The sequence below is a fragment of the Papaver somniferum genome, chromosome 9 (genome assembly GCF_003573695.1).
Source record: "Papaver somniferum cultivar HN1 chromosome 9, ASM357369v1, whole genome shotgun sequence".
Taxonomy (NCBI): Eukaryota; Viridiplantae; Streptophyta; class Magnoliopsida; order Ranunculales; family Papaveraceae; genus Papaver; species Papaver somniferum.
Genome location: NC_039366.1, coordinates 154,355,523 through 154,370,891, shown reverse-complemented (window position 1 = coordinate 154,370,891; position 15,369 = coordinate 154,355,523). Strand labels below are relative to the sequence as shown.

Sequence of the window (15,369 nt, the reverse complement as noted above, 5' to 3'; positions counted from 1 at the left end):
AGAAAAGGCAGGGGTAACGATACACACCTTGTTTATGCGTTAAAGCACATGTTATTCATGCTGTTACAAAATCTGTCAGTAGTGCAGTGGACCGATATCATAAACCACGAAAAGGACAAAACCATATTGATTTCCGTTTATCTTTCTTGTAAAACTGCACACACGCAACAGTACTACTACGTTACTACTTGTACTCCATGAGATAAAAAAGAATCATTTTATTGCCAGATATCCATATCTTTCAAGTGCAGGCAAACGTGGACCAATGAAATGAAGGGAGGAGTTTTAAGGAAGAGAGACTCGGTATTATTATTAAGTTATTAACTAAATCTCGGATCAAATGATCTTTTGACTTTAAATGAATTACTAACCACATGTCCAGGATGTGATGACCACTAATCACCCATATGCACATATCGTCTGGATTATGATTTGAACGAGCTCAAAATACTAAATAGAAAGTATAGCGGCTAACAGCCAGTCAGAAGAAGAATGCTAACCTAGACTCCTAGAACGATAAAATCAGCATCAAAATCCAATTTATTTATTTTTTTAAATTAGTGAGCCCCCGTCTAAGTTTTTGGGGCCATTCATGTAAATGGACGGTTTTTGAATTGTCGATATTTAGCAGGACTGATTAAAATTTGAGATTTTTAATAAAGGATCCTGTAGGAGTCTCGGTCCAAGTCAAGAAATTGCAAGTCGCATTTTTCCCTAATTAGTCCAAACGGGAATACAGAAAGAAAAACGAAAGAGGAGTTTTGTTTATTTAATTGAGTGGGTGGGTCCTATAACTTAGGGCAGCTACGGGCAGGCAGTATTGTAACAGCTGGTCTAACTTAGGGCAGCTAACGACGTGTACGGCTTTTGCCCTCTCGATTCCCCTTAGGTCCCACAAATAAGGCAACAAAGAAACAATTAAAACCAGAGATATTTTTAGTTTTTCACTAAAAAAATTATCCCCATCTTTTTCAACTTTAAAAACATCAATCAAATCAAATAATAATTAAATCAGAAAAAGAATCAGATAATCGCAGCCGTTGATAATCTAACATATTTATGGTATACTCCTTTTTTCCTATTTATAGCATCATGAATTTAATGAGCCCCACTTATTGAATTATCGTACCTACTGTTATTCGCCACGTGGCGTCACCCTATCGAAACAAATCCCATGATTTTTATTTCAAAAGTCTTCTTCAATACTTTCGTCTACATAATTTGACGGTCTCGATTACATCAAGACTCATGAGAGACTCAAAATAAATACTATCATTTCATTTCTCAACTTCATCTTTTTTTACTAGTGCTCTGCTCTCTCCTCCAATTTGATTCTCTTTTTTCTTTCTTCTGATTTTTGATTATTCAGATTTATCTGATTATGAATTTTTTTCAGAGAAATTGTTACTAGAATTAAGATTGGATCAATTTTTGTTACTTTAAACTCAGATTAATCTGATTTGGATTCTTAATCTGATCGAGTTTTCTGTGACTTTGATTAGTTTTTGGAGTTATTTTTTCCTTCTCTTCATTGAAGAGTATTTTTGGTGCTTCTTGTTGGTCAATCCGTGAGCAAAAGGAAGAATGATGTTTGATCTTAACGTTAGAATCACTGAAGAAGTGATGGACTGTGATTCTGAACAAGTCTTCAAGGTGAAACAGCAAGGAGGTTGTTCTGGGAAAGTTCAACAGGTTGTGATAGATGATTCATCAGGAACATCGAATTCATCATCAGTAGTGAATGCCGAAACAGCATATTCAAGTAATGGTGCAGAAGAAGATTCGTGTTCAACTCATAATAATCATGACCATCTAAGTGGTAGAAATGGTAACGGAAATGAGATTTTGGCGTTGGACTTTGGTATACTGAAGAAGGATGTTGATGTTATTGTTAATAGAGTTGAAACCGGAGATTCTCGTGACGATGATTTGGCGGGAAATCTCAGCTTATTACAATCAAGTTTCGTAACTAAGAAGCTATTTCCTGTTAGTCATGGTGATTCTAATGGTTTTAATTTGTTTTTACCAAATTCTGAGTCTTCGATTCAATCGCATTGGATGGATCTTTCTTCTCACCACCGTGGAACTGTTGTTGGTGCTGCTAGTGGTGGAAATCATCATAAACAAGAGGTAGTGATGAAAGTAATTCATCCACCACCACCACAACAACAACAGCAACAACCTCAAGTGAAGAAGAGTCGAAGAGGACCTAGGTCTAGAAGTTCTCAGTACAGAGGAGTTACATTCTATCGAAGAACTGGCAGATGGGAATCTCATATCTGGTTAGTGTTAGTCCTAATTTTGTTTGATCTTTCTTTGAAGTTTTAGTGTTTTAATTACTTTAGTTAAGATTATTTATTTAGTTTTAATTTGGTGTTATAACAGGGATTGTGGGAAACAAGTTTACTTAGGTAAGGATTTATAATAATCTCTACATGAAAATTTATCTGTGGTTCATAAGAAATTTGGATGTCAATTAGTGTGACAGATGAACTTGTTTCATGTGTTTGATGAATTTTAGTGTTGGTTTTGTAATATTTTAGGTGGATTTGATACAGCTCATGCTGCAGCAAGGTAAAATTTGATTTCACTGAAAACTAGAATTTCAAATGTTAGGCTTTTATTTCAATTTGATTTTTGTAACTACATGTTTTTAAAAGAGATTGGGTTTCATGGTTACAGAGCGTATGATCGAGCAGCAATTAAGTTTAGAGGCGTTGAAGCTGATATTAACTTTAATCTTAGTGATTATGATGAGGATATGAAGCAGGTACTAATTATTTGACTTTACAAAAAAATTTAATCAATGGTGCTTATAGGTTAAGTGGTGATTTGTTTTTGCTGCTGGGTGTAATCTGATTGGATTGTATCTTCGTTAAACTGATCTTCAGATGAATAACTTAACCAAGGAGGAATTTGTTCACATCCTTCGTCGCCATAGCACGGGATTCTCAAGGGGCACGTCGAAATATAGAGGAGTGACGCTTCACAAATGCGGTAGATGGGAAGCTCGTATGGGACAATTTCTCGGCAAGAAGTAAGAAAGACCTTCAATACTTGACAACTAGGAAATTACATTTAAGATATATTATACAACTTCCGCAAACATAAAATCTCTAGAATGGGTATCAGGCTTCTATACTAGGCTCTAAACAATTCTAAGATGCCTATACAAGAAGATTTGAGAACCTTTCATAGATGAGAATGTAATGATTGCGTGCAGGTATATATATCTTGGGCTATTCGACAACGAAATAGAAGCTGCAAGGTCTTACAGATCATGATTTTGTTATCTCGTATACAGAATTTATTACCTTAAGGTTTCTTCCAACACAAGTCTACATTTTGGTTTTTGGACTCAGGGCTTATGACAAAGCAGCTATCAAATGTAATGGAAGAGAAGCAGTCACCAATTTTGAGCCAAGTACATATGCAGGGGAGATAAATCCCAAGATCGACGAAGGAGGTATAAGTTGATCTGAACATCATTTTGTCTGATTTGCTATGTTTTGTTAATCTTTTAACACGGCTGTTGTTTTATATTATTCAGGCACCAATTACAACCTTGACCTAAACTTAGGGATGTCTACGCCTTCTTCTGCTGATGGACGACGATGTGGAAGCAATATGATCGGTTACTTCCCTTTCAGCACACATGATGCTAAGAGAGCAAGGGTAATTACTATACAACTTTTTAAGACTTTATACCATCTTATTAATATGCAAGAAATAGCTGTTTCATGAACCTAGATAACATTACTCTGCTTATGCATCCGTCAACAATTTAAGTGTAGAGCACATGTTCAGATTTGAGCTTAATCACTAGCTAGCTATACTCGAAGGCTCAAATTTCTTGAGTAAAAAATAGGAGAGTCTTATGATGGATCACATATATCAAAAGTTGACTCATTTTTGCCATTCAAGTGGATATTGGATTGAGCCTCAGTTTGTTATGTCAAAAAGCTATTAACAAACCTTACCATCTACCGTGCTTTTCCAGATGGAGAACCCTGTTGCAGCAGCTCTGTGTGTTCAAACACCAAATGGTCAAGTTATGTCATCCGAGCACCCTGCATTCTGGACTGGCATACCTCCCAGTTTCTTTGTTAATTATGAGGTAATTAGTGTGTTTGATGTGACTGTTTTTGCTCTTAGTCTCCAACAGAAAGCAATTACTACTCCCCCTCGTGCCTTCCCCCTTCCAAGCGTATAGAGATAACATTTGTCAACCTTAGAAGCCAGAGAATAGCATTGTCACAATTGGATGTCCTTGAAACATACAGTCTTCCTCTTTGCATATAAGTTCAGCCTTGAAACTCCTTGGATTCATTGCTAGATTCAAGTGAAGTATAGTAACAGCTTAGGTTGTAAACAGGTTTCAAACTTCAATAGAAAACTTGCTCGAGTATTTTTGTGTTTTTTTTTTTTTCATTTTTATTTTTCTATAGCTCTATCAGGACATTAACTAACAAAAGCATGGCTTCTAATTGCAGGGGGGAACAATCGGTAGAAGGGTGGATGTAGATTTGCCTCGTCTGGCTAGTCAGTCCATGCAACTTCATGGATCATTTGTACCCACTGCCACAATGCCTTTATTCGCTGCTGCAGCATCATCAGGATTCTCTTCTTCAGCTACAATTCCTCCGAATACCAACAGGATCTGAATTCTGAAGAGCTACTAAAATCTATCTGATTTTATATTCTATACATCTGGGTAACTCGGCTAAAACAATCAGACATCCCAGGGCATCCCTTTCTTACTCTACATATCTCTTAGACCCTCTAAACCATATTATGTTGCATTTAAAGTAAGTGGTTATAAACAATTAATAAGTATATAACCGCGAAAAATCTTTAAAAGTTGGATTGCAGTTAACCAGCTTAGTTCCGAGGGAGAGAATGCTGTTGTGTGCGTGCTTGTCTATTCCAGGTGGTTGTTATCACTTATCAGAAACAATAGTATATATATATATATATAGTAACAGAATATACCAAGCCTGATATATAGTATATACCAAGCCTGATATATCCGTCTCAATTGTAACAGAAAACTGTTAATTACAAGATCAAAACTTATGAATTGTGAATCTAATAATGGGTGTCGTATGAGTTTGATTTATTGATGGTATTCAGCGTTCTAGGCTGCTGCATAGTCTCTGTTGCTTCTTTTATCTGAGCATTTTCAGTTCAGGCCGTCAACTCTGCAACCCATCTCTATCGTGCCATACTGGGGTGTGGGGGAGGGGAGGGGAGGGGAGGAGAGGAGAGGGGGGACTTGATTCCCTTGGAAGAAGGGACAAAAGACTTCTGTGTTTAACGTAAGGAGATGGTTTACGTGAAAAGTCGTAACCACTTGGTTTACACATTATTTTTCCCCATTCTCCAACAGTATCAGGATTACCTTGGCTTTTCATAGTTTTGAAAGGGTTCTTCTCTATAGTATCTCCTCAAAAGTAAACATGAGTCAGACTGTCACCACAGAATCCTTGCCCTTTCTCAGTTGGAATTAGCATCCATCAATGATGATGGGTTACATCCTCTTTATTTTCAGCTCAGCTCTATCCTCCAGCTTCACATCTTTAAGAAGTTGCTTCTAAATAACGAACGGGTGGATAGGGGTCATTAAAGGACTTGTAATAATATCGGTCTGACAGTCAAGAAAAAGAAAATGTCAATTGGGTGGTCACTTACTGAAGGGTTTTCAGTTCACAAATGGCCAAAAGAAACAAAAAAAATAGTTGTGAAACTCCAGGAGAAAAATTATATCCACATCTATCATTAACAGAAAACCAACTAAAAATTCACACAACCTCCTATTAAGGTAAACTAATTCTTTCTTTCATTAGGGATCTTCTATCATCCACTGCGATCAGCCACTACTCTACACAAGAGCCCCACGCAAGGGTGCAAAACAGAATGTATCTAAAATAGATGAAAAACCTAGACCTTAGGCGAAACATATAGCCGCTTTGTGCGTAAAGGTGGCCTATCTCGGTTTTCCAACTTGACTTCAGCCCCTTCAATCACAAGAGTATTCCTGTTGTCAATCAATCACACAGCATTTCAATCTCTTTGCCAATGCATAATCCTTTTTGGAAAAAGCTTTCCCTGCAAAACCATAAAGGCATCAAGAAGGGCACTTGAAACTTCACATGCTAATCAAAGTACAGAAAGAAATATTAGACTGAAATCCTAACCTGCGGGTACCTCAAAAACCAAGTGATCGGATAGCTTAGAATACCCAATTTAGCTCAAGCCTTCCAAGATTTTCCATAACAAAGTAATGTGCACGACGACACCAGGTATAGAATTGTAACACCCATTCCAGGAGCAATGAAACAGCAGTTGGGCTATGCAGATATGATTGACCACACTTCTTGCTCCATCCACCACCGAGATGCCAGAACCCTGCTCGAAACAATTTTGCCTCGAGCAAAAGAAAGTTACATTCCAAATGCTCTGTTGTATAGATCACCTGAACTTGGAATACGATACGTCAGATCCTCGTGACCAAGAAAATACTTGTTAAATCCAAGTGTATTCTCATTTCTAAGAAGCTCTGACAGGACAAGGTCATTTCTGCTTTGAAACTCATTCCGACCTCCATCCCAATGACCATTAGATATATGAGCAGCAGCATTTCTAGACTGTAAAGATGACTGCACAAAGGAGGGTTGCTCTTGATTTCTCAAATGCATACCACTATACACATCATTACGAGAAGAAAATCTATCGCCGTTCCCAAATTGATCCAAAAATCTAGAATGCTGCTGCGTAGATATGGATTGCTGCATTAATAGCTGCTGAATTCTAGGATCATCCTGAGGAGAGAAGGTTGACTTTATATCTGGAATTGAGCCATTAATAATCCCATTAGGGAGCAGCCCTTTGCCGACTGCCATTATTGCAGGGTCAAAAAACTCAATGTCTTCATGACTAACAGGGTTTCCATTTGGCTGACCCCAATACTGATTTCTTAACATTGAACTTTCAAAAGAATGATTTCCTGGAGAAAAAAATATGTGATATGTAAGAACCACAGTTAAGTACAAATTGTATACGAAAAGAGAATTTGAAAATGTACAAACCAGAAGCAGTATCTAGAATGTCCAGCCTATCTTGAGAAGAAAATCCTGGAGGTGTCGCTCTGCTGGGAACCGAAAACCCAGGAGGTGCAGATATTGGAGCTCTTGAAACTGTTCGGAAGAATATCAGAGAACGTTAGTATTTATATTGTTAATAACATCCAAATATCCAATTGACAGGGGCATTAGGAACCATGTTAGACGTCCAAGCAAAGAACAGTCATCTTGGACTTAATATAAGAGATCAAGATAATTGGTTCACAGTTTGAAGATGCTCAAAAGTCAAAAGATATCCAATTAAATAGGGGCATTGGGAACCATGATAGACGTCTAAGCAAAGTCTATCTTGGACTTATTGGACTTAATATAAGAGACCTGGTTCACAGTTTTGATATGCAACTGATAAAGGTGCATTAACCTGAAATGATCAAATAGATTTTATACCACTACAGTACGAAAACGTTTATCCAGGAATCCAGGAACTAGTTGGGTGAAGACATGAAGCAATGTAAAATATATCCCAATCAATGCTCCTCAACCCAAAAAGCCAAACCAGCAATTGATGGATCCTCCATCTTAGGAAAAGCAATTGAAGAAGAATTATGGCTCTCTTCAATTTGGACATCAATTTTGGACCACTAGAATATGCACACTACACTTGAATTAGAAGAGCACTCGTGAATATTTTTTGGGGACACCTCGTTTCTAATGTGCACTACACTTGGCATAAGCTACAACTAACTTGAATTAGAAGAGCAAGGATAGATGCATGATTTCAGGCACTTACACTCTGCGCCGATGATTTTGAAAGACGTTCTTACAAAAACCAAATCATGATCTTAATACAACTAACATACTTTAACAGTAACAAAAGAAATAAGACAGCACAAAGATGCGCACAAAGACGACTAAGACAGCAAAATTTCAATCCATCTTTAGTAGCTAGCTAACGGTAGGAACAGGAAGATATATAACAGAGTTTTAGTATGCTTAAACAACAAGGAGCCATGGGAGTTGATTCAAAAGGTTTACAAGAGAGCTTACTTGGTGAAGTGAGTGGTTGTCCACCAGGAAAGATGTCTGCTTCCTCCAAAATATAGGATGAAAAACCTGGTTGACACTTTTCGGTGTATAAGTCTCCGTTTGCCATGGAACTCTGATAAGTAGAGTAGTTACCCATATAACTATTGCTGCCTGAAGAAGGCTCCAAGCCAGGTACTTGGTTTGCAAAATCATCTTGTCTTGCAAATGAAAACCTAGATTGGTTGCTGTTTTTCACTTTCAATGCACTAGAGAGAGAGCCATGCTCATTTTCACCAAACAATTGAGCAAGATTTTGAGGTAATGCCAATGAAACATCCCATGCGTCAGAGTCCATTGAAAAAATATTTGAGATTATGCTACTTTCACCCATATCCACACTACTATTTTTCAGAGCACCTGATCCTTTATCATTACAACTTCCTGAGTAACCAACAGGTTCAACATTCAATGGATGTCTGGAATGACCAAAAGTCCTTCCCATATTAGAAGAACTGCTGACCTTGCTCTCGAAATACCCATTAGGTGATAACAGCTCGTTCGATCTAGCTAGAAGTGAAGCATCAGCGACATCTGCCTGCACAGTTGTATTATCAACACTGAGATGATTGCTCAAAGGGAAACTCTGGTCGCCTTCCCAGCTGTTCCCGCTGGAACTGTTTATAGCATGAAGAAGATCAGATGAGTAAGGCAAATGTGATGACTGCTCACCAACTTCTGGAATCTTCAATGTTTGCCTATTCACATCTTGCACGCCTTCTTGAGCTTCACTACCCCGAACTAATGGTACTTGTCCTTTTAAAACAGACACTTCATCAGATGAGCTGGCAATTTCACTAGCAACAAGTGAATTACCAGGTAAACCAGATGAAATGTGATTAGAGACTGGATCATTAGATTTAAAAGTTCCTGCGCCAGTGTAGCTACCTATGGCTATAGAAGAAATCCCAGAACATAAACTCTGAGTTGCTTCATCGATAACAACACTCACACCCTTGCCTGAAGCCGATGTACTAGCTTTTTTATTAGGTACTTTAGAATTTTTTAATGGCTTTGCAACGCCTGCTTCCCTGTTCTCAGATAAAGGTGGACATGCTGTAAGAGGAGGAAATGCATCTCGGGCAACCTCCTCTGGTTTATCAGTTGTAGTTTTATCTCTAGCTGAAGTTTGTTTGCGATTTTCCAGGAACCCGGATCTACCATTAGAATGTACCGCATGATTATCTTCTGTGCCACTATGTTTCTTTCCTACTTCGGTATGCACTGTAGCAGCCCTAATTGTGCTTGAAACCATGGGAGGGAACGAATCATCACGCCCATCAGAGTTTTGTTTAGTAAACCCAGTTGAACCATCTGACGATATGTTAGATGGACGTCCATTTGAAGCACGCAATCCCCTGAGAAAGGATTCATAAATTCAGAAGCAATACTTCTCAAACCAAACAAAGATAAACTAAAGAGAAGATCATACCATGAAGCTGCTGCTGGAAGAGAGACAGATCTTCCAGGGGACACAATTGGCATACTGGGGGGCGAAGATTTACCAAGACTTGAAGAATTCTGGTTTACAGCAACAAGTGTAATCAGAATAAATGTTGAATAAAGATATATCCAATACTCAAACATTCAAACTATAAGAGCATGGCACTTTTTCATAAAGAAAAAATGTATAAACAAACAAAACAGATAAAAACAGCAGACAATCTCTGTTTTCATACATTTGAGACACTTATGGGTATAGGCTTTTCTAAAGTAGGTGCACTGATATTGATTAGCTCGTCTGCTGGAGGAGGCAACACATTCCCTGAACGTCGCAGAGAATTGTTTGTAGCGCCAGTTATTTGTTGAACTCTACTCCTAAAAATCAGAAACAGAAGATGGGTTAGTACAATAAAGTTACTTTAAGACATACTTTAAACAACATTAATTCCTTCTGAGCACTATGATTACACTGAACACTAAACAATTCCTTCTGACCCTCTTCACAGGTTAAATCAGGCGCAGCAAACTAAGCTTCTTGGCATTTTGAAGAATGGTACTCGCTACTATTTTCAAGAGTAGGTTTACGAGTACTCAAATAATATTATACATTAAGGAAAAGATAGACATTCAAAACAGCTTGCAATCGTAAAGAGTACTTGCAACACATCCCACGTCATAGTGATATTGAATGCAAATTTTCACACAACTGATGGACTACAGGAACACACATAACGAGTTAAATTAAGAGATAGCTCAAATAAACAATAAGGTCTCAGGATAGTTAGATCAACGAAAAATGTTTGCCCCACCGCATCCCTATCACTTTCAAGTTGACACATTAAACACACAAAAAAACAGAGAGACTTTGGCATAAACTACAAATAGATAACACCACATAGTTCAGCATATGCAACTGTACCTGGTATATGCCGAAATTATTTCATCTTTCGTAAAACTATCTTCTTGGGTGCCAACTTCATGCAGATACAGACAATCAGGATTGTTACAAGGCTGGAAAACAAAGAGAAACTTTCAATTAGTGTTCTACTGCGTATAGCTGTTTTTCAGTAACCAAGAAAAAGAACGTGATAAGATCACAATTTATATATGACTTTCCCCATACCGTATTTCTTAACCATGCATGACAATATTTTGTGGTTCCAAAGCACGCTCTGCAAAGGGGGAAAAAAACAGGTATCAAATTGATACATCCTGCTATGTTATGCATAATACATGAGAAGTAGTGCATGAGCTTACTTTAAGGGTTTATCTTCTAGGACATAGCCATGCACTGATTGTATACATCGGACAGCCTCTTCTTCTTTTGAGTAAGTAATATATCTGCAAGCACGAATAACAGAACTGATGTAAATTACATTTCGAGCATGAAACGCACGCTAATTAGCCAAAAAAAAGACCTTAGCATAGAAGATCAGTAATCTTTTGCACACTGGCAGAAAGATGCAGTAAACCACATATTTAAGGGGGAGAACGGTAAAAGGAGATACAACAACAATTCATAGCGGGCATTTCATAGCGATAACAGCACTTACGCACCCCCACCAAAAAAAAAAATGACGGAAAACTTACACACTACAAGTGTTGGTAGCAGAATATTGTATGGACCCTCCAGCATTTCGGGACATAGAAACCTTCATAACCTTTCCATACTGACCAAAATACTCCTTGTGCTGGAGAAGCTGCACAGAACCATAAAAACACGTCATAACACTAAAAACAATGTAAATGCCAGACCAAACTGATCGGAAACACCAAAACCCACTCAATAACTCAAGCAGATACTGATGTAGCGCAAAAGACTATCTAAGCTGAACCACTCATTTAGAAACTGATGTGGAGAGGGGTCAGAGCAAGAGCATATGTGGAGGAGATACGCACATCCTCATCAGCTAAACTAGAAGGTATCCCGATTATGTACACCAGGTTCCTCTGAATAACTCGGACACTGCTAAGATTCTTCCTTCCATCAGATGACTTAGGCTTCCCCTTCTGTGGCTTTAATCTTCTGTCTGAATTGTTCTCAGCCATAGACCTGTTTGCAAGTAAGCACATCATGAGCATTCCCAATTTAACCAAATATTGCTTGCCAAAAGTATGTGTAGCAGTGTGTGCTAATGCTATAAAACAATCACCTTTCAAATCTCACTGTCTTCTCTACAATTTTTTCCTTGTCATAGGGAGTGCGACATGCAGGACATCTTCCCTCCATATCATCCTTCTCAGCCATGTCCATGACATTATGCCAACACCAAACGCATATCTAAAGAAACAATACAAAAATAAGAACTAGTCCATAATGTTTCCAATTATCTAATCCAAAAGATCATATCTAACCTCATAACCACATTTGCAAGGCTTCAATTGCTTATCAGTCAAATCCATCTCCTCGGTACAGAGAGGACATATCTTGTCTCCTTCATCACCCATGTTTGACCTACAAACAGAAAAGAAATCAACTCCAGCTGATGAAAAAACACAATTGAAATATAAACTGAAACCAACCAACAAAACAAATTGCAAGTGAACAATCAACTCATAAAGACTAAACACACACTACAAACTAAACACATGAAACCCTAAAAAAATTGGTGATAATTTTATCGCAACTGTAGTTTCAGATAATGTTAGGAATTTAAGAATCAAATAACATAATCATTGTTTGATTAGCAACAGGCACAACAGAAATCAGTATCATCAAAACACAAATCTATTAGAAAAACATGGATCTTAACAAGTTAGGGTTTCGTTTCGAAACTGGTGATACTTACAGTTAGGGATCTAAAAAGTAACGAAATCTCTTCTTCGGAGGCAGAAAAACAACAACAATATACGCAGTTGTGGGAGAGAGAATGAGAGCGGAAGAGAACGAAGCCCTAAAAGAGAGATATAGAGAGAGACGACTACGAGTGATAGAAACTCAGAGGTCCGAAACGCAAACGCCTTTTCTGGATGGATGGATCTTTTCTTTGTTTTTTTTATTTTCGGAGGTCTTTATCTATCATTAAATATAAATAAATAATCAACTTGATTTTTCTTTATGATCCATGTAAAATTTTATAATTACCAAAAAACCTAAACGAATTTGGTATGGTATGAACTTTTAATTGGAAAAAGGATTTCGATAGAATAGCCCTAGGTGTCAAAAACCCATTATCATCAAGTTAAGCTGAATTAGATAAGCCCAAACCCAGGACCAAAGCATCAGTTTTGATACCCCTAGGAGTTAGCTAGTTCAAAGTCCAAGATATGTCGACTTCCGCCTGGGTTGCACGGACGTTCCATTTCTTGAACCGTGTCCGCATCCTATTCGTATCGGACGCGGGACGCACGTTGGACGCTGACACAACACGTGTCCGACGCACCAATTTGCGCGTCCTGCGCGCGTCTGGTTTGGACGCACCGATGACGCGTGTCCGACGCATTTTTTTTTCATTTTCGTTTAAACTTCTTCCTTTATTTTTACTATTATTCGCCAAATGAAGAAAGACAAACATTTAGATCAATAATTTAGGTCCTTATTAGGGTTTTGTAATTGGGAATGACGTCATTGTATACCTCTAATTGGGCATGTGTTATTCTATGAATGCATTTTGATTGTGCCATGTGTTTAATAGTGACTTATTGTTTGACCCTCGTCGTGTATAAACAAACGATACCTTCTTCTCTTTTGAAATTTATACACATGTAGCATCATTTTCTAATTTTTAGGATCGAAATACTTGACTATGTTGTATAAATACATGATTATATATAAATAATATATAAATAAAATACGTATATAGTGTTCGCGTCCTAGTTTTTTGAGAATTTTGTAATGTTTGCGTTCGCGTCGTGTCGTGTCTGCGTCTACGCGTTCGCGTCTGTGCAACCCAGGCTTCCGCCAATCTCAGCCAGCAAAGAGAGAGAAGCTCTGTGAAATCGGCTTTCCAAATCAAAATAATTGATCATTTATTTAGTTTAATCTTTTGATTTATGTTTTGTTTAAATCTTTTTCTTTCTTCTTTTTAATCTCTAGTATGCGTTAGTATCTCCATTAATGATTGTGGAATTCATACAATGGAGTGTTCTAATTAGTTTGGCTTAGGGTAAACCTTTATAACTTTGTCAATCTGTAGTTTTGTTTCTTATATTTTACATTCTATCATCTTTCTTATGAGAAAATAATTTTATCTGGAGGTCTCCTGACTTATTTGTGGATCCAGTGGTGTTTTTTATTCAATATATAGAATGTCCTTGAATCTGTAACAGTGATGTCGGAAAATAAGTTTCAAGCAGTGGTGGTAACCATCAAGTCCGTGATGGTCCATATTAGTAGTATCAATCTAGGTTTACACTTAAATCAGAGCCAGTTAGTTCCCCTAAAAACTTTTCATTCACATCAGGTCAAACACAGGAAGTTTCATCTTCTTCTTCATGGAATTCAAATTCAAAAAATTCTCTCTTTGTAGTATCGTAGGACTAGTCGTGAAATGTGGTATAGTTATGATATTTATGTTTTTAGAAACTATTATCCAGCTAATAATATTATTTTCCCATTCTGTCATTCAAAGTCAATCTCTGAATATCCAGTATATTACTAATAAGAAAAGGAAAGATAGTTTCAACTCTAGGAATTTCAGTTCAAGTATATATACGAGTGTAGTTACCTAAAATCGGTGAGAGGTTAAAGTGGGATTCTAGGGTTTTAAAAGTGAGTTACGAGAGGTTGAGCATGAACAGTATTCGCCTAAACCACGCACAGTGGTCGTTCAAAGGCTGCTTCAGTCACAGAAAAGGTTACGGCTGCTCTTAGGGAGGGAAGCAAATAAAGAGAGAGATCAGAGAATTATAGGGTTTAAAGAAGAATTGCTCTGAGAGTTTATGAGAAAGTTGTGTGTGAAATAGAGGACCTATTTATAGCTGAATTCTCTAATCTTAGGTCGGTGAAGATAGGGATTTCTTGTCGTGCGGAGCACTTCTCCTGTCTCTTTAGGAATAAATAGAGATAAATTAGGCTAAGTTTATCTCTTTATTCCATCGCCTTTACTCTCTTCTGCGGTGAGAAATAGGTCGGGTATTTCACACAGTAACGTAGACCGCCAGACAAAAACCCTAATTGATATTCCCACATTTGTGTGAAGCTGAGTCAGCCTTTGTGATGATGTGGCGAGAGAGAAATATTCTTTTTAGCCGAGTTGGACAAGATAGAGAGATATTCTCTGATTATGCGAATGACTAGGATGAGACGTGAAAAGGCATGAAATGCCTCAGAAATCGTGTGTAGAGTGTGAGAGGAGTTGATGTTGAGCTCTGACTCTCAATGGGTGGTCATGTAGGTCATATGGAAACCGTATTATTGCTTGTGGGTTCCTTTGTTGAGCATGCGGAGCTCAAGGGATCTTATCCACTTTTTGGATAGACATGTACAGTTTACGCCCAATTTACTTATCGTGAGTGTGTTTGAGATGATGAGAAATAGGCTTGAGCCCTAGGCGAGGTTTGTGCCTGAGTTTTGTGCATGTATAAAACTCTTCAGATGAGATTACTCGGTCCGGATGAGGCCGTATGAGGTTTAGATGACGCGAATGAAGTTGTCTGAGGTTTAGCCGACGCGACTAAGGTTGTCCGAGATTTAGCCGACGCGACTGAGGCTGTCAGATATTTAGTCGACACTATTGAGGCTGTCAGAGATTTAACCGACGTGTCTGGAGCCATCTGATAGTTGACTGACGTGATAGAGTTTGTCGAGACTTGGCCAACG

General features: G+C 37.9%; 2 protein-coding genes across 5 annotated transcripts; one reads left to right on the top strand and one right to left on the bottom strand.

Moving 5' to 3' along the window:
- Window positions 1–1,316: 1,316 nt before the first annotated feature.
- On the top strand, window positions 1,317–5,133 carry LOC113307609 (floral homeotic protein APETALA 2-like). Of its 2 annotated transcripts, XM_026556061.1 has the most exons (10): window positions 1,317–2,282; window positions 2,386–2,411; window positions 2,544–2,574; window positions 2,683–2,770; window positions 2,892–3,037; window positions 3,224–3,268; window positions 3,363–3,466; window positions 3,551–3,675; window positions 4,001–4,117; window positions 4,494–5,133. In XM_026556061.1, exons 1-10 carry the CDS (start codon window positions 1,585–1,587, stop codon window positions 4,662–4,664), a joined length of 1,551 nt encoding a protein of 516 aa, XP_026411846.1. In that variant the 5' UTR covers window positions 1,317–1,584; the 3' UTR covers window positions 4,665–5,133. The 2 variants fall into 2 exon arrangements, with proteins under 2 accessions (XP_026411846.1, XP_026411847.1); XM_026556062.1 differs by lacking the exon at window positions 3,224–3,268 and having other exon boundaries at window positions 4,494–5,132.
- A 529-nt stretch (window positions 5,134–5,662) lies between these two features.
- On the bottom strand, window positions 5,663–12,599 carry LOC113308473. Of its 3 annotated transcripts, none has more exons than XR_003339812.1 (14): window positions 12,398–12,599; window positions 11,964–12,063; window positions 11,762–11,889; window positions 11,508–11,661; window positions 11,199–11,308; window positions 10,866–10,949; window positions 10,732–10,780; window positions 10,528–10,619; window positions 9,845–9,983; window positions 9,598–9,686; window positions 8,130–9,523; window positions 7,089–7,196; window positions 6,198–7,006; window positions 5,663–6,108 (listed from the first exon to the last, which is right to left on the bottom strand). XR_003339812.1 is itself a non-coding variant. In XM_026556941.1 (13 exons), exons 2-13 carry the CDS (start codon window positions 12,054–12,056, stop codon window positions 6,444–6,446), a joined length of 3,003 nt encoding a protein of 1,000 aa, XP_026412726.1. In that variant the 5' UTR covers window positions 12,057–12,063; window positions 12,398–12,599; the 3' UTR covers window positions 6,197–6,443. The 3 variants fall into 3 exon arrangements, 1 of the variants encoding a protein (XP_026412726.1); XR_003339813.1 differs by having other exon boundaries at window positions 6,208–7,006; XM_026556941.1 differs by lacking the exon at window positions 5,663–6,108 and having other exon boundaries at window positions 6,197–7,006.
- Window positions 12,600–15,369: the final 2,770 nt, after the last annotated feature.

Coding starts and splice junctions, on each gene's coding strand:
- LOC113308473 (XM_026556941.1), bottom strand. CDS start 12,056: ATGGGTGATGAAGGAGACAAGATATGTCCTCTCTGTACCGAGGAGATG. Junction 10,620..10,731: donor ATGCATGGTTAAGAAATACG/GTATGGGGAAAG, acceptor TTTGTTTTCCAG/CCTTGTAACAATCCTGATTG. Junction 9,687..9,844: donor TACCCATAAGTGTCTCAAAT/GTATGAAAACAG, acceptor GCTGTAAACCAG/AATTCTTCAAGTCTTGGTAA.
- LOC113307609 (XM_026556061.1), top strand. CDS start 1,585: ATGATGTTTGATCTTAACGTTAGAATCACTGAAGAAGTGATGGACTGT. Junction 2,412..2,543: donor TGGGAAACAAGTTTACTTAG/GTAAGGATTTAT, acceptor GTAATATTTTAG/GTGGATTTGATACAGCTCAT. Junction 3,676..4,000: donor ATGATGCTAAGAGAGCAAGG/GTAATTACTATA, acceptor GTGCTTTTCCAG/ATGGAGAACCCTGTTGCAGC.